Below are 12,983 nucleotides of genomic sequence, written 5' to 3'. Positions count from 1 at the left end.
AAAACTCTCCTTGCCCCACCCCCAAATTGTCTGTATGTCTAGTTGATGGTGCTTTGAACAGTCTCCCTGTGCAGTGTGGAAAATTCTGTCTACATCTGGGCATAGCTGCCTCACACGGGCAGCTCAGGTGCTTCTCGCACACTGCCGTGTCTCGTCTGCAGGAGACGCTCCAGCTGCACGGCGTCTGCCGCCGCCCCTCAGCGTCTACGGGGGCTGAGTGATTCCAAGTGCCCCTACCATACCAGAACCTGCAGGTGCCAGGTCTCAAAAAAAGTGGTGAATGTTCCCACCGAACCTACAAACATCTTCCTGTGGAGCCCGAAAAGCCTCTTCACATTGCTAATGATATTCAGTGTAAATGCTGTGTCAAAACAGACTTTTTTTTCTTTAGCATTTTAGTGTTTGAATTTACCACTGTCGAGCCCACAAATCCAGAGGGCTGACTGCATACATTTGTCTCTATTTTCTACTTGGGAGTCGCATTACTGCCCGAGTCTGGCTGAGTCCCCTCACAGTAGCACCAGAGTGTGCTGTGCCTCTACTCACCATGCTTGTGGGTGGGTAGACCCCGTGGGTCTGTGACTGTGCTTGCACAGGAGAAGCTGTGTGCCCTGGAACTGCACCTGCTGAGTGTGTCTGCTCATGCTGGGAGCCAAGTGACACTGTCTGCTGGCTGCTCACTCGAGATTCCGTGAAGATGGACGATCCCTGACCACTGTCAATGGTCCCATCCGCTGGAGAAGAACCCAACCACGGGAGGGGATGAGAATGATCATAAAGGAAGCTGACATTTTCCTAACCACTTTACATCAGGGTTAACTGACTTCTTTGCACAAAATAAACTAAAAAAAATTTTTTTAAAGAATGGAGATCTATCTTATTAACTGTCTATATTTAAATAAGGAAATCATATAGGGGAGAAGTTTGGGGGTTTTTTTGGTTGGTTGTGGGCTTGCACTCTGGGCGTGGGCCCTGTCCCCGAGCTCTTCAGCTCAAGGCTGAGGCTCTTCCACTTAAGCTACAGTACCACTTCTGGTTTTCTGAGTGGTTAACTGGAGATAAGAGTCTCAGCCTTTCCTTGCCTGGGCTAACTTTGAACTGTGATCCTCAGATCTCAGCCTCCTGAGTAGCTAGGATGACAGCCGTGAGCCACTGGCGCCTGGCATAGGGGAGAAGTTTTAAACTTAAAAAAATTCACAGAGCTGGGAAGGTGGCTTAGTGGTACAGTGCTTGCCTAGCATGCATGAAACCTGGGTTTGATTCCTCAGTACCACATACACAGAAAAGGCCAGAAGTGGCTCTGTGGTTCAAGTGGTAGAGTGCTAGCCATGAGCAAAAGAAGTTCAGGGACAGCATCCAGGCCCTGAGTTCAAGTCCTAGGACTGGCCAAAAATAACTAAATAATTAAAATTTAGTATCATCTGAAAGAAGGGGGGGGGGGGGGAGGGATCTGGTCGTAGGGCCTGAACTCTGGGCCTGCGTGCTGTCCCTCAGCTCTTCAGCTCAAGACTAGCGCTCTACCACTTGAGCTACAGCGCCACTTCTGGCTTTTTTCTTTTTGCTTATGTGGTGCTGAGGAATCGAACCCAGGGCCTCAGGCATGCAAGGCAAGCGCTCTACCACTGAGCCACCTTCCCAGCCCCTGTAAGGAAATCTTAACTTTAATCTAGCTTTCAAAAGTTTGCCTAGGAAGACTTGTGGCCTGGTATTAAGCAGTTAATTTAATAACTCTTGATCTCATTAATGTTTAGTCCATTTACCATTTACCTTTGCTACAAGAACCAAACTAGGTTAGTAGGAATAACCTGAAGTAGCTAACTTGTTCGTTCTTCATTAATTGCCACTTATCTTAAACTTTTTAGAATTATAATCCTTAAATATGAACACCCAAAATGTTACAACAGTTGAGATTATTTCATATCTTACTGACGTTCCTCAATGTCTCATCCTTCTGTTCTACTGGTCATGGGCATGAGAATAAAAACAGAAGACAGCAACCACTTCATACATTTTTAAGTTATACACTGAATTAATCATTCAAAACAAGACGCTACCCAGCACAATTCACTAGCATGTTCATCTACACCCCAAACACTCACACAGCACAGATACACCGGGCTGTGGATACTGTAGTTGTTGATGCTGGTCTGCCTCGGGTTCTTCAGGCTCTACTTGTGTCGACACGGACGCAGAGGTGGTGGGGGCCGTAGGTGCGCCGGTGCCAGCAGGAGGGGTCTGCTGGGTGCTGGTCTGGGAAGCACTCGACTGCTGCTCCACCTGCTGCCGGACACCATTCTCTTCCTGTCTTCGTTTCTCCTGCTCCTCCCGCACCTGCTGCCGCTGCTCTCGTTTCCTCTTAATCAACGACACTCTGTCTTTGATAGCTTTAGCCATGGTCTTATGATCACCTTCACAGACATACCCAGACTCTACCTACAGAAAGAAATGGGGTATCAAAAGAACAATGAAACCAACAAAGGCACCGCAGACAGCAGGGAGGTGATGGCCACTGCTATGGCTGCCCTGTGGCACACACTTCCCACCGCCAGGGTGGGTTCCCCGCTGCGGGTGCCGCCATTCTACGACTCTACTCCAGTGGATGTTCACAACTCTCACTGCTCTTCGTCCTTTCAATAGGCAACCTCTTATCCAACTGAAACAATGGTGACAAGTGTATGTGTTTAAGGGTGATGAAATACAGTCATTATATTAAATGTACATTATGTAAAAGTTCAACTACACAACTTGAGGGTATGGATGGGACTGGGAAGGATGGGGAGAATGGAAGGGTAACATCAATCAAAATACACTGTACTCATAATCCGACTTGTGAAACTGAAACTCCTTTGGACAACTACTTTAAAAATTAAAAAAAAAAAGAAAAAAAAACAGTAAGTCAGGTGCCAGTGGCCCCCACCTATAATCCTAGCTACTCAAGAGGCTGAGATCTGAGGATCTCAGTTCAAAGTCTGCCTAGGCAGGAAAGTCCGTGAGACTTAGCTCCAATTAACCACTAACAATCTTGAAGTAGGGTTGTGGCTCAAGTTACAGAGCACTAGCTTTTAGCAAAAAAGCTCAAGGAACAGCACCCAAACCCTGGGTTCAAGCCCCAAGACTGGCACACACCCAAAAAACTCAAGCAATAAAAAAAGCCAACTACCAATAACGTGTGTGTGTGTGTGTGTGTGTGTGTGTGTGTGTGTCTGCGTGCACGCGCGTGCGTGCGTGCGTGCGTGCCAAGAATGGTGGTGGCTCAAGCCTGTATTCCTAACCACCGGTGAGGCAGAGCTCAAGGGATTATGGTTCAAGGTCAGCCCCAATAAAAAGCTGGTGATTCCATCTTAACCGGAGTGGGATGGGTCATGTATGGTTATAATCCCAGCTCTGGGGAAGCACAGTGGCTGACAGTGGTGTGTGCTTGTCATCCCCAGGGATACCAAGAGGCACAAATAGGAGGATTGCAGGACAGGTTAGCCTGGCATAAAACCAGGCCCTACTACAAAAATAACCAATGGTGCCAGGCACCAATAGCACATGCCTGTAATCCTAGCTAGTCAGGAGGCTGAGATCTGAGGAATGCGGTGCAAAGCCAGTATGGGTAAGGAAATCAGTGAAATTTTTATCTCCAATTAACCAACACAAAGCCTGAAGTAGAGCTATGGGTCAAGTGGTAGAGAACAAAATCACAGGGATGGAGTCCAGGCCTGCGGTTCAAACCCCATGACAGGGCTGGGAAGGTGGCTCAGTGGTAGAGGGCTTGCCTTGCATGCATGAGGCCCTGGGTTCGATTCCTCAGTACCACATAAGCAGAAAAAGTTGGAAGTGGTGCTGTGGCTCAAGTGGTAGAGTGATAGCTTTGAGCTGAAGAGCTGAAGGACAGCACCCAGGCCCAGAGTTCAGGCCCCACGACCAACCAAAAAAAAACCCAAAACCCCATGACAGGCAGACAGGAACACAGGCACGTGCGCACATGTGCGAGCACGCACACACAAAGTATTGCTTTTATACCGACTCTAACAGGCAACTACTACTGTATGGTTCACACTAGACATATTCTATGAATATCCTGGCATAACTGGCTATTTTAGGCACTTTAGCAAACCTAACTTGGTAAAGGGGTAAAAGGTTTTCCTGTTAGCAAAAGTGATCTTTTACATATACCGGAGGTGAGAGTATACCAAAAACTACTAACAATTAATCTGGAAAACTTTCAAAGTAAAAAATAGTTGATAGCATCACATTGTTTTACAAGGCTTCTGTAATTATGAGTCTAAGGTGAACTGATAGAAACAACTTTTAAGTGGCGAATGGTGGCACATGCCTATAATTCTAGCACTATAGAGGCTGAAGAAGGAGAATTCTGAGTTCAAAGCCATCCTGGCTATATATGAAGATCCTGTCCCAAATAAACTACTCCAAAAGAAGCAAACTAAAATTATAACTTCCCTTAGAACTGAAGACTTATGCAAATTATTAGTCATTCAACCTCAAAGACTTTGAAAATGACTTTACTATGTGTTCTTTTTTTTTGTTTTTGTCGGTCGTGGGGCTTGAACTCTGGGACTGAACACTGTCCCTCAGCTCTTCAGTTCAAGGCTACTGCTCTACCACTTGAGCTACAGCGCCACTTCCGTTTTTCTGGTGGTTTATTGGAGGTAAGAGTTTCACAGACTTTCCTGCCCGGGCTGGCTTTGAACTGCAATCCTCAGATCTCAGCCTCCTGAGTAGCTAGGATGACAGACGTGAGCCATCAGTGCCCGGCTTCACTATGTGTTCTAATTCTATCATCCATCCCTACAGATTTTCAAAAGAACACAAACAAGGGACTTACTACACAAGTATAATATTTGGGCCAACACTTTATGCTGAGACATAACAGAATTCATTACTTCATAAATTCCTGTAAGCCCAGCAGCACCAATATATGTAGATATATGTAAATGTACAGCAACTGCTAAATGGCTGATTAGTGTCAATTTACCATTTCTTGAGCAACATCTTCTGGCACATCTCTCTCCAAGTCAAAGGAAAATTCAATAGCTTCATTGTCTTTGTACTTCCCCTTTAATTTCTTAATATCTTCAATACGCAGCCATAACTTAATAGCTATCTTTTCTCCATCGTCTTCTTCAGCTAATTCTACCCGTACCCCTGTTTCCTCCTGGAAGAAGGCATGGTTCAAAAGATCTTTGATGGAATATCTTCCAAAGAGAGAGAAGAGAGACACAGTATCAGTACTATGAAAAGAAAATTTTCGCCGGGTGCCGGTGGCTCATGCCTGTAATCCTAGCTACTCAGGAGGCCGAGATCTGAGGTTCATGGTTCAAAGCCAGCCTGGGCAGGAAAAGCCGTGAAACTCTTATCTCCAATAAACTACCAGAAAACCAGAAGTGGCACTGTGGCAAGTGGTAGAGGGCTAGCCTCGAGCTGAGGGACAGCGCCCAGGCCCAGAGTTCAATCCCCATGACTGTCCAGAGAGAGAGAGAGAGAGAGAGAGAGAGAGAGAAGATAATTTTATTTGAGAAAGGGCCTCACTGTTGCCAGTGTGGCCTCCCACTCCCGAGCTCAGGCAGTCCTCCTGCCTCAGCCTCTCAAGTGCTAGAAATAGAGGCATACATCATGGCACCGTGAACAAAGAACTTTCAAATGTATCTGGTTGTTAATTATATAAGACTGTATAAGATAAGGAAAAGCCTATAACTCATGTCTACATATTAGTCTATTTGAACATGATTTGAACAGTCATACTCCTAAGTTATACAATGACATAATCCATTTTATGAGTAAGAGGTAATAGTAATAATTTTAAAATCAAATAATGCAATCTCATTAGGGTTATGACAAGGGATACATAAAATTTCAAAGTATCAAAGTACCACTGAACCCTTTATACAGCATTTTGTAACTAGCAACAACAACAAATACCCAAGGAGCTATCTCCTTGTCATTATGAAATAAAGGCTCAAAGAGGTTAAGAGTCTCACTCATAGTTTTAAAGCTGTCATTGATGTAATCAAAAGTAGACGTGAGCCGGTGCTGGTGGCTCACGCCTATAATCCTATCTACTCAGGAGGCTGAGATCTGAGGATCGAGGTTCAAAGCCAGCCCGGGCAGGAAAGGCCATGAGACTCTTATCTACAATAAACCACTAGAAAACCAGAAGTGGCCTCTGTGTCTCAGGCAGTAGAGCACTTGCCTTGAGCTCAAGAGCACAGGGACAGCACTCAGGCCCAGAGTTCAAGCCCCACAACTGCCAAAAAAAAAAAAAGTAGATATGAAAAGAAGGTACTAGGCAAGCACAAGATATAATGCGGGAAAAATCTACAAAATAAAACTTTTCCCTAGCTTCCCACCTTCTCCTAGAGAGATCTCTATTTACCTCTATAAATCTTTTCAATTTGTGGACAAGGCAAGAAAGGCTATTGTATAACACCTTTCTTTAGACAAAATAGTTTCAAAATACCAGTAATCTACTAAACTGTTCCATCCAGAAAACAAAGAATAATATATTATAAGTCCCCAAAAACAAATATTCCTTTGTTTGCAGTAAAAGGAATTTTTACTTTTTTAAGGACGCAGTGTATATAAAAACAGAAACTCAAACTACCTAGTGAAGTGTTGTTACGATCATGATATTAAGCTCTTCCAAATAACAAAGTCATAAAAAGAATATGAGACTAGAGCTGTGAAGATAGCAATTCTTTAATTTGGTTGATATACCTGGCTGCTCTCGTTTTTTCAGGGGTAGATTATAGTCAATTTACAATTTCTATTTGTATTAGGCTGGATACTTTTTCTTTTTTGGCCAGAAGCAGGGATGGTGAAGGCAGATTATTTTTCAAAACCAGATTTTGGACCCTTGCCCTGCCTTACGGGAGATGAGTCAGCTCTATGGCAGATCAGATTCTGGCCACTCCTGTTAGTGCCAGTGTCTGAGCCAGATCTCCTCCCAAGCCTCGGGTGAAGTCTTCTCTTTTTACTCAAAGGAATTTTGCTGTTTTGCTCTTCTTCAGTTTTGGAGTAAGAACAGGAAACCAAGGCCTATAAAGCGGCTCTCACGGAGGCTTCATTTAAGGTGGTTCTGGCTTACCTCAACCCCGCTAAGCCTCACTTCTACAATGGTAGGGGCTCCACGGTGCGAGCAGAAACACAGGCATCAGTCTGTGCAGAGGGAGCACTGCACTTAGCAGGGAATTTGTGTTTAAGCCAAAACACGGGACACAACTCACCTTTCATCTTTGTTTTGTCTTATGCAACCTTCAATGATTTCTTTCACTTCAGGAATTGCTACTTTGTCAAAACTTGCTGGCTTCACCCCCTGAAAACCAGAAATTTAGGCACAGAACAGATTAATAAGGCTGGAAATGTGGCTTAGTGGTAGAGTGCTTGCCTAGCAAGCATGAAGCTCTGGGTTCAATTCCTTATTACTACATAAATAGAAAAGGCTAAAGAAGAGGGGCTGGGAAGGTGGCTCAGTGGTAGAGCGCTTGCCTTGCATGCATGACGCCCTGGGTTCAATTCCTCAGCACCACATAAACAAAAACAAAAACAAAAACAAAATAGAAGTGGCGCTGTGGCTCAAGTGGTAGAGTGCTAGCCTTGAGCTAAAGAGCTAAGGGACAGCGCCCAGGCCCAGAGTTCAGACCCCACGACCTGACCGCCCCCTCCCAAAAAAAAAGGCTAGAGAAGAGGTGCTGTGGCTCAAGTGGTAGATGCTAGCTTGGAGCAAAAAGCTCAGGGACAGTGCTCAGGCCCTAAGTTCAAGCCCCAGCACTAGCAAAAAAAAAAAAAAAAAAAAGAGTAAGAAACACTTTGACATGGTCACTCACTCCTATATACGGCAAGGAGAAAACTGGCTTCTTCCAGACAAAGGAAGTTATTGGCTAACCAGAAAGCCACACATTCTAATCTGCTAGAAAATGTTTTGTTTAACCCAGCATGCTAATACTTGACTTATATCAACAGCTACTTGAACCAAATCCACCTATGTGTATGAATGAGCAGGGCTTCACAGGCAACAAGTGGTTATGGTATCTTACAATACTTCAACTAGAGTAAGACTTAGGGGCTGGACCTGGCTCACCAGGATGACTAAACCAAATTGTCCTGTGCACAGGAAACACATCCAATGTGGAGTGATACATTGTACTTGACTCGCACAAAAGATAAACTTAAGGAAAAGATTAGCACCATCTGATATAATACTAACTAGAACATCACAGTAATCATTTAGAGTCTTCATGAAGTGCAAATTCTTGGAACATAAAACTTGCAGCAAGCCAGGCATCAGTGGCTCACACCTATAATACTAGCTACTCAGGAGACTGACGTTTATTTTTTTTTTGGGGGGGGGTCCAGTCGTGGGGCTTGAACTCTGGGCCTGGGCGCTGTCCCTCAGCTCTTCAGCTAGTGCTCTACCACTTGAGCCACAGCGCCACTTTTGGCTTTTTCTGCTTATGTGGTGCTGAGGAATCGCACCAACCCAGGGCTTCATGTATGCAAGGCAAGCACTCTACCACTGAGCCACCTTCCCAGCCCCATTCTTTTGTTGTTGTTGTTTTGTTGTCGGTCATGGGTTTTTTGATTTTCTACCCATTGCTGGAAGCTCTTGTTTTGGTTTGTCCTGGGGCCTGAACTCTGGGCCTGGGCGCTGTCCCTCAGCTCTTCAGCTCAAGGATAGCGCGCTACCACTTGAGCCACAGTGCTACTTCCGGCTTTTTCTGTTTATGTGGTGCTAAGGAATTGAACCCAGGGACCCATACATAGAGGCAAGAGTTCTACCACTGAGCCACCTTCCCAGCCAGAAGGCTAAGAGCTGAGGATCACAGTTCAAAGCCAGCCATGGCAGGAAAGTCCATGAGAATTTTATCTCCAATAAACCACTCAGAAAACCGGAAGTGGAGCAGTGGCTCAAGTGGTAGAGCGCTTGCCTTGATCTCAAGAGCTGAGGGACAGCGCCCAGATCCAGAGTTCAAGCCCCATGACAAAAAAAAAGCCAGAAGTAGAGCTGTGGCTCAAAGTGGTAGAGCACTAGCCTTGAGTTCAAGCCCCAGGACAAACCAAAACAGGAGCTTCCAGCAATGGGTAGAAAACATAAAAATGATGTGGGAGCCAAATGCTATCATCTGAGAGGTAAGCAGATGGAAGATAATTCCTATCTAATGACACATGGATTAAAATTTAAAAAGTCTGATTCTTAATTCCCATCTAGTAAAACATGGATTAAAACAGAAAAGTCACATTCCTAATTCCCACCTAGTGACACACTGAATACAAGAGTTCAAGGGGCTGGGAAGGTGGCTCAGTGGTAGAGCGCTTGCCTTGCATGCCTGAGGCCATGGGTTCCATTCCTCAGCACCACATAAGCAAAAAGAAAAAAGCCGGAAGTGGCGCTGTGACTCAAGTGGTAGAGTGCTAGCCTTGAGCTGAAGAGGTGAGGGACAGCGCCCAGGCCCAGAGTTCAGGCCCCACGACCGGACCAAAAAAAAAAAATGTAGACAAGAGTTCAAGAAGCTGTACCAGCATCTTGTCCAAATGGTGCTATTGGTCTACAAACACAGCAATAGGGAAAAATAGTCACCTGAATATACTGAAACTCTAACCGTAATCTCAGGGACAGAGACAATTAGTGACTATGTATAGCAGGTAACTCCTCCCTGGTGTCAAGGAAACACAGCAGCAGTAGTGCATAGACAGTCCACACCGCAGTGTGGACTGAGACCTGCACAGCTTCAGTCACCTGCAACCAGCTGCAGCTAGAAGACGCAGTTTCTTGGATTTTGCTCAAGGAAAGACCTCATCTGTGTAACTTTTATTATGTAATCATTCTTTATTAAGTCATTATTGCTAGTCTCTTGCTGTGCCTAATTTGTAAAGTAATAAGCTTTATCATAGTATATATAGCTACCTAAGCCAGACTCTATGTTGGGTTCAGGACTCTTAGACCTTTCTGGCACCCACTGTGGGTGGACAGGAAATGGTTAGCACATGGCCCCCTAATCATCAAAGCTGTACCCAGAACTGGAGACCTTACCCCTAGGGCTAACTGTTCACACAAGACTGTGAAGTAGGGCTGACTCAAAATTTACGTCTATGAATTTTAAAGTCAAGCACTGGTGGCTCACATCTGTCCATCCTAGCTCCTCAGGAGGCTGAGATCTGAGGATCGAGGTTCAAAGCCAGCCCAGGCAGGAAAGTCCATGAGACTCTTATCTCCCATGAACCACCAGAAAACTGGAAGTGGCGCTGTGGCTCAAGTGGTAGAGTGCTCACCATGAGCTGAAGAGTTGAGGGACAGCGCCCAGACCCAGAGTTCAAGCCCCACTACTGGCGAAAGAAAAAGAAAAGGAAAGAAAGAAAGAAAAGAAGGAAGGAAGGAAAGAAAGAAAGAGAGGGGGGAAGGAGGGAGGGAGGGAGGGAAGAAGAGAGAAAGAATCACAGGAACTGCAATCAAATGTCCTATCCAGATTGAAAAGTCTTTGGAATAAAATTTGCTAGCCCAAGGCCATCTTGGATTTCAAATCATGATTATAAGTAAAAATTTCTCTTGAATCTTCATTTATTTTCATTATCCTAAATATTTTTTAAAAATTCTCTCATTAACCCTGTCTATGCAAGCCTATATGCACTCAAGACTATACAAATGGTAATAAAAAAATTGTAATGAATACTCCTAAGCAGAAATGCTAGAACAAATGGCACAGAAGACAGAGCAAAACCAACACGAAACAGAGATAATGCAAAATCAACAAGTGTGCATAGCACAATTGCAAATCTATTAAGTTATGCTCTTTCCTAACCTAGAGCCACATTTGCACAATTTCCACACCAGTGTTACACAACATATTCAGATGCCACTGTTGCCTTAGAAGATGTAAGAGATTGGAGGCATGGCTACTAAGGTCAAGTCTTGGTCTCAGATGGGGGGGGGGGCAGTAAGGTATTATAAGTGTTCAGGAAGCCAATAAAGAGACCTGTTCACTATGTTGAAAATGAATTATACAACTAGTGGTTGGGGTAAGAGGGAAAAATGGAGAGAACAAAGGAAGGGATAACATTATCCAAAAAGAAACATATTCTTATGTATGTAACTGTAACACCTTTGTATATATCACTTTCGTAATAATAAAAAATTTTAAAAAGAAACCTACTCTTTTACTAGTCTAACAGCTGACATTAAAAATGAACACACTGCATACTATTGCCTGATTGATTGAATACTGAAAAATGAACAAAGTATTTCACTAGTCAGCTCATTTAAAACTAGGATTGCAAGGACCGTGGTAAGGCAGAAGAATCGAGAGTAAAGTGGGGCTGGGAATGTGGCTTACTGGTAAAGAGCTCACCTAGCATGCATGAAGCCCTGGGTTCAATTCTTTAGACCACATAATAGAAAAGGCCAGAAGTGGCCCTGTGGCTCAAGTGGTACAGTGCTAGCCTTGAGCAAAAGAAGCACAGGTACAGCAACTAGGCATTGAGTTCAGTCCCCAGAACTGGCAAAAAATAAAAACAGAAAGAGTAAGGCAGGATGTTTGAGGTAAGCCTGAACTGTACATAGCAAGATACTGTCTCAGAAAACAAAACAAGACAAAAAAGACAAAAAATTCACCTGGGGGCTGGAAAGGTGGCTCAGTGGTAGAGCACTTGCCTTACATGCATGAGGCCCTGGGTTCAATTCCTCAGCACCACATAAGCAAAAAGAAAAAAGCTGGAAGTGGCACTGTGACTCAAGTGGTAGAGTGCTAGCCTTGAGCTGAAGAGGTGAGGGACAGCGCCCAGGCCCAGAGTTCAGGCCCCAAGACCGGACCCAAAAAAAAAAAATTCACCCAGATCCTGATTATCAAAATGCCTAGAAAATTCCTTAAAGAAGAACATATAAATGTGCATAAACATACATACAATCTGGAGTGACCCACAGAAAAGTCACCTGAGACATAAAACAGAAAGCAAAAGGTAATTTTTTTACATACTCATCATAATCACAGGCTTCCAAATAATGACAACAAAATGATTTAATGGTAAAAATATCACCTTACTCCTCTTTTTTTTTTTTTTGGGGGGGGGGAGTCCGGTCGTGGGGCCTGAACTCTGGGCCTGGGCGCTGTCCCTCAGCTCTTCAGCTCAAGGCTAGCGCTCTACCACTTGAGCCACAGCGCCACTTCTGGCTTTCTTTTTGCTTATGTGGTGCTGAGGAATCGAACCCAGGGCCTCATGCATGCAAGGCAAGCGCTCTACCACTGAGCCACCTTCCCAGCCCCACTCCTCTTTTCTTAAATGCTTATTGTAAAAATACTGTACAGAGGAGTTACAGTTACATGAGCAAAGTAATGAATACATTTCCTATCAAGCACTGCTACCTCCTCCTTTGTTTTTCCCCTAACCTTACTCCTCTTTACTTTGATATACCTGAACAAAGATGAAGGTCAATTTCAAGAGCCCCACAATCCTCCAAGTTCCATCCCTTACCCTACTTCTAACCTAGCCACTTAAAGCAAATCATCACCCACTCTTCTGAATAAAGTGAAAATACAAAACCAGACAGATCAGCTGGCCGGCTCTAAGGCTCTAACTCGTGCTGAGGAAAACTAATCTTCACTAAGAAAGGCAGGGCAGGGGCTGGGAAGGTGGCTCAGTGGTAGAGTGCTTGCCTTGCATGCATGAGGCCCTGGGTTCGATTCCTCAGCACCACATAAGCAAAAAGAAAAAAGCCGGAAGTGGCGCTGCGACTCAAGTGGTAGAGCACTAGCCTTGAGCTGAAGAGCTGAGGGACAGCGCCCAGGCCCAGAGTTCAGGCCCCACGACCGGACCCAAAAAAAAAAAAAAAAAGAAAGGCAGGGCACACAGCTCTGTCATTAACTCCTTCAGAGCCAGCGGCTCCTGGGCTCTTGGTGTACCTGGCTTTTCTTTTTTTTTTTCTTTCTTTTGCTAGTCATGGGGCTTGAACTCTGGGCCTGGGTGTCCCTGAGCTCTTCAGCTCAAGGCTA

At 44.7% G+C, this 12,983-nt stretch overlaps 1 protein-coding gene across 10 annotated transcripts in view; it reads right to left on the bottom strand.

The window, feature by feature from the left end:
• The window catches only part of LOC138820397 (serine/threonine-protein kinase WNK1-like), an 88,631-nt gene that overhangs the window by 35,851 nt on the left and 39,797 nt on the right, over window positions 1-12,983 (bottom strand). For all 10 annotated transcript variants that reach the window (XM_070012040.1, XM_070012041.1, XM_070012043.1 and 7 more), the window contains 4 exons: window positions 7,230-7,318; window positions 4,982-5,201; window positions 2,100-2,433; window positions 547-734 (listed from right to left, as the gene is read on the bottom strand). In XM_070012040.1, coding sequence (XP_069868141.1) covers window positions 547-734; window positions 2,100-2,433; window positions 4,982-5,201; window positions 7,230-7,318 — 831 coding nt within the window. The remainder of the gene's footprint in view (window positions 1-546; window positions 735-2,099; window positions 2,434-4,981; window positions 5,202-7,229; window positions 7,319-12,983) is intronic.

Source organism: Dipodomys merriami, unplaced genomic scaffold (assembly GCF_024711535.1).
Source record: "Dipodomys merriami isolate MVZ:Mamm:240054 unplaced genomic scaffold, mDipMer1.0.p SCAF_877, whole genome shotgun sequence".
Taxonomy (NCBI): Eukaryota; Metazoa; Chordata; class Mammalia; order Rodentia; family Heteromyidae; genus Dipodomys; species Dipodomys merriami.
This window is presented reverse-complemented; position numbering and strand designations above follow the sequence as displayed.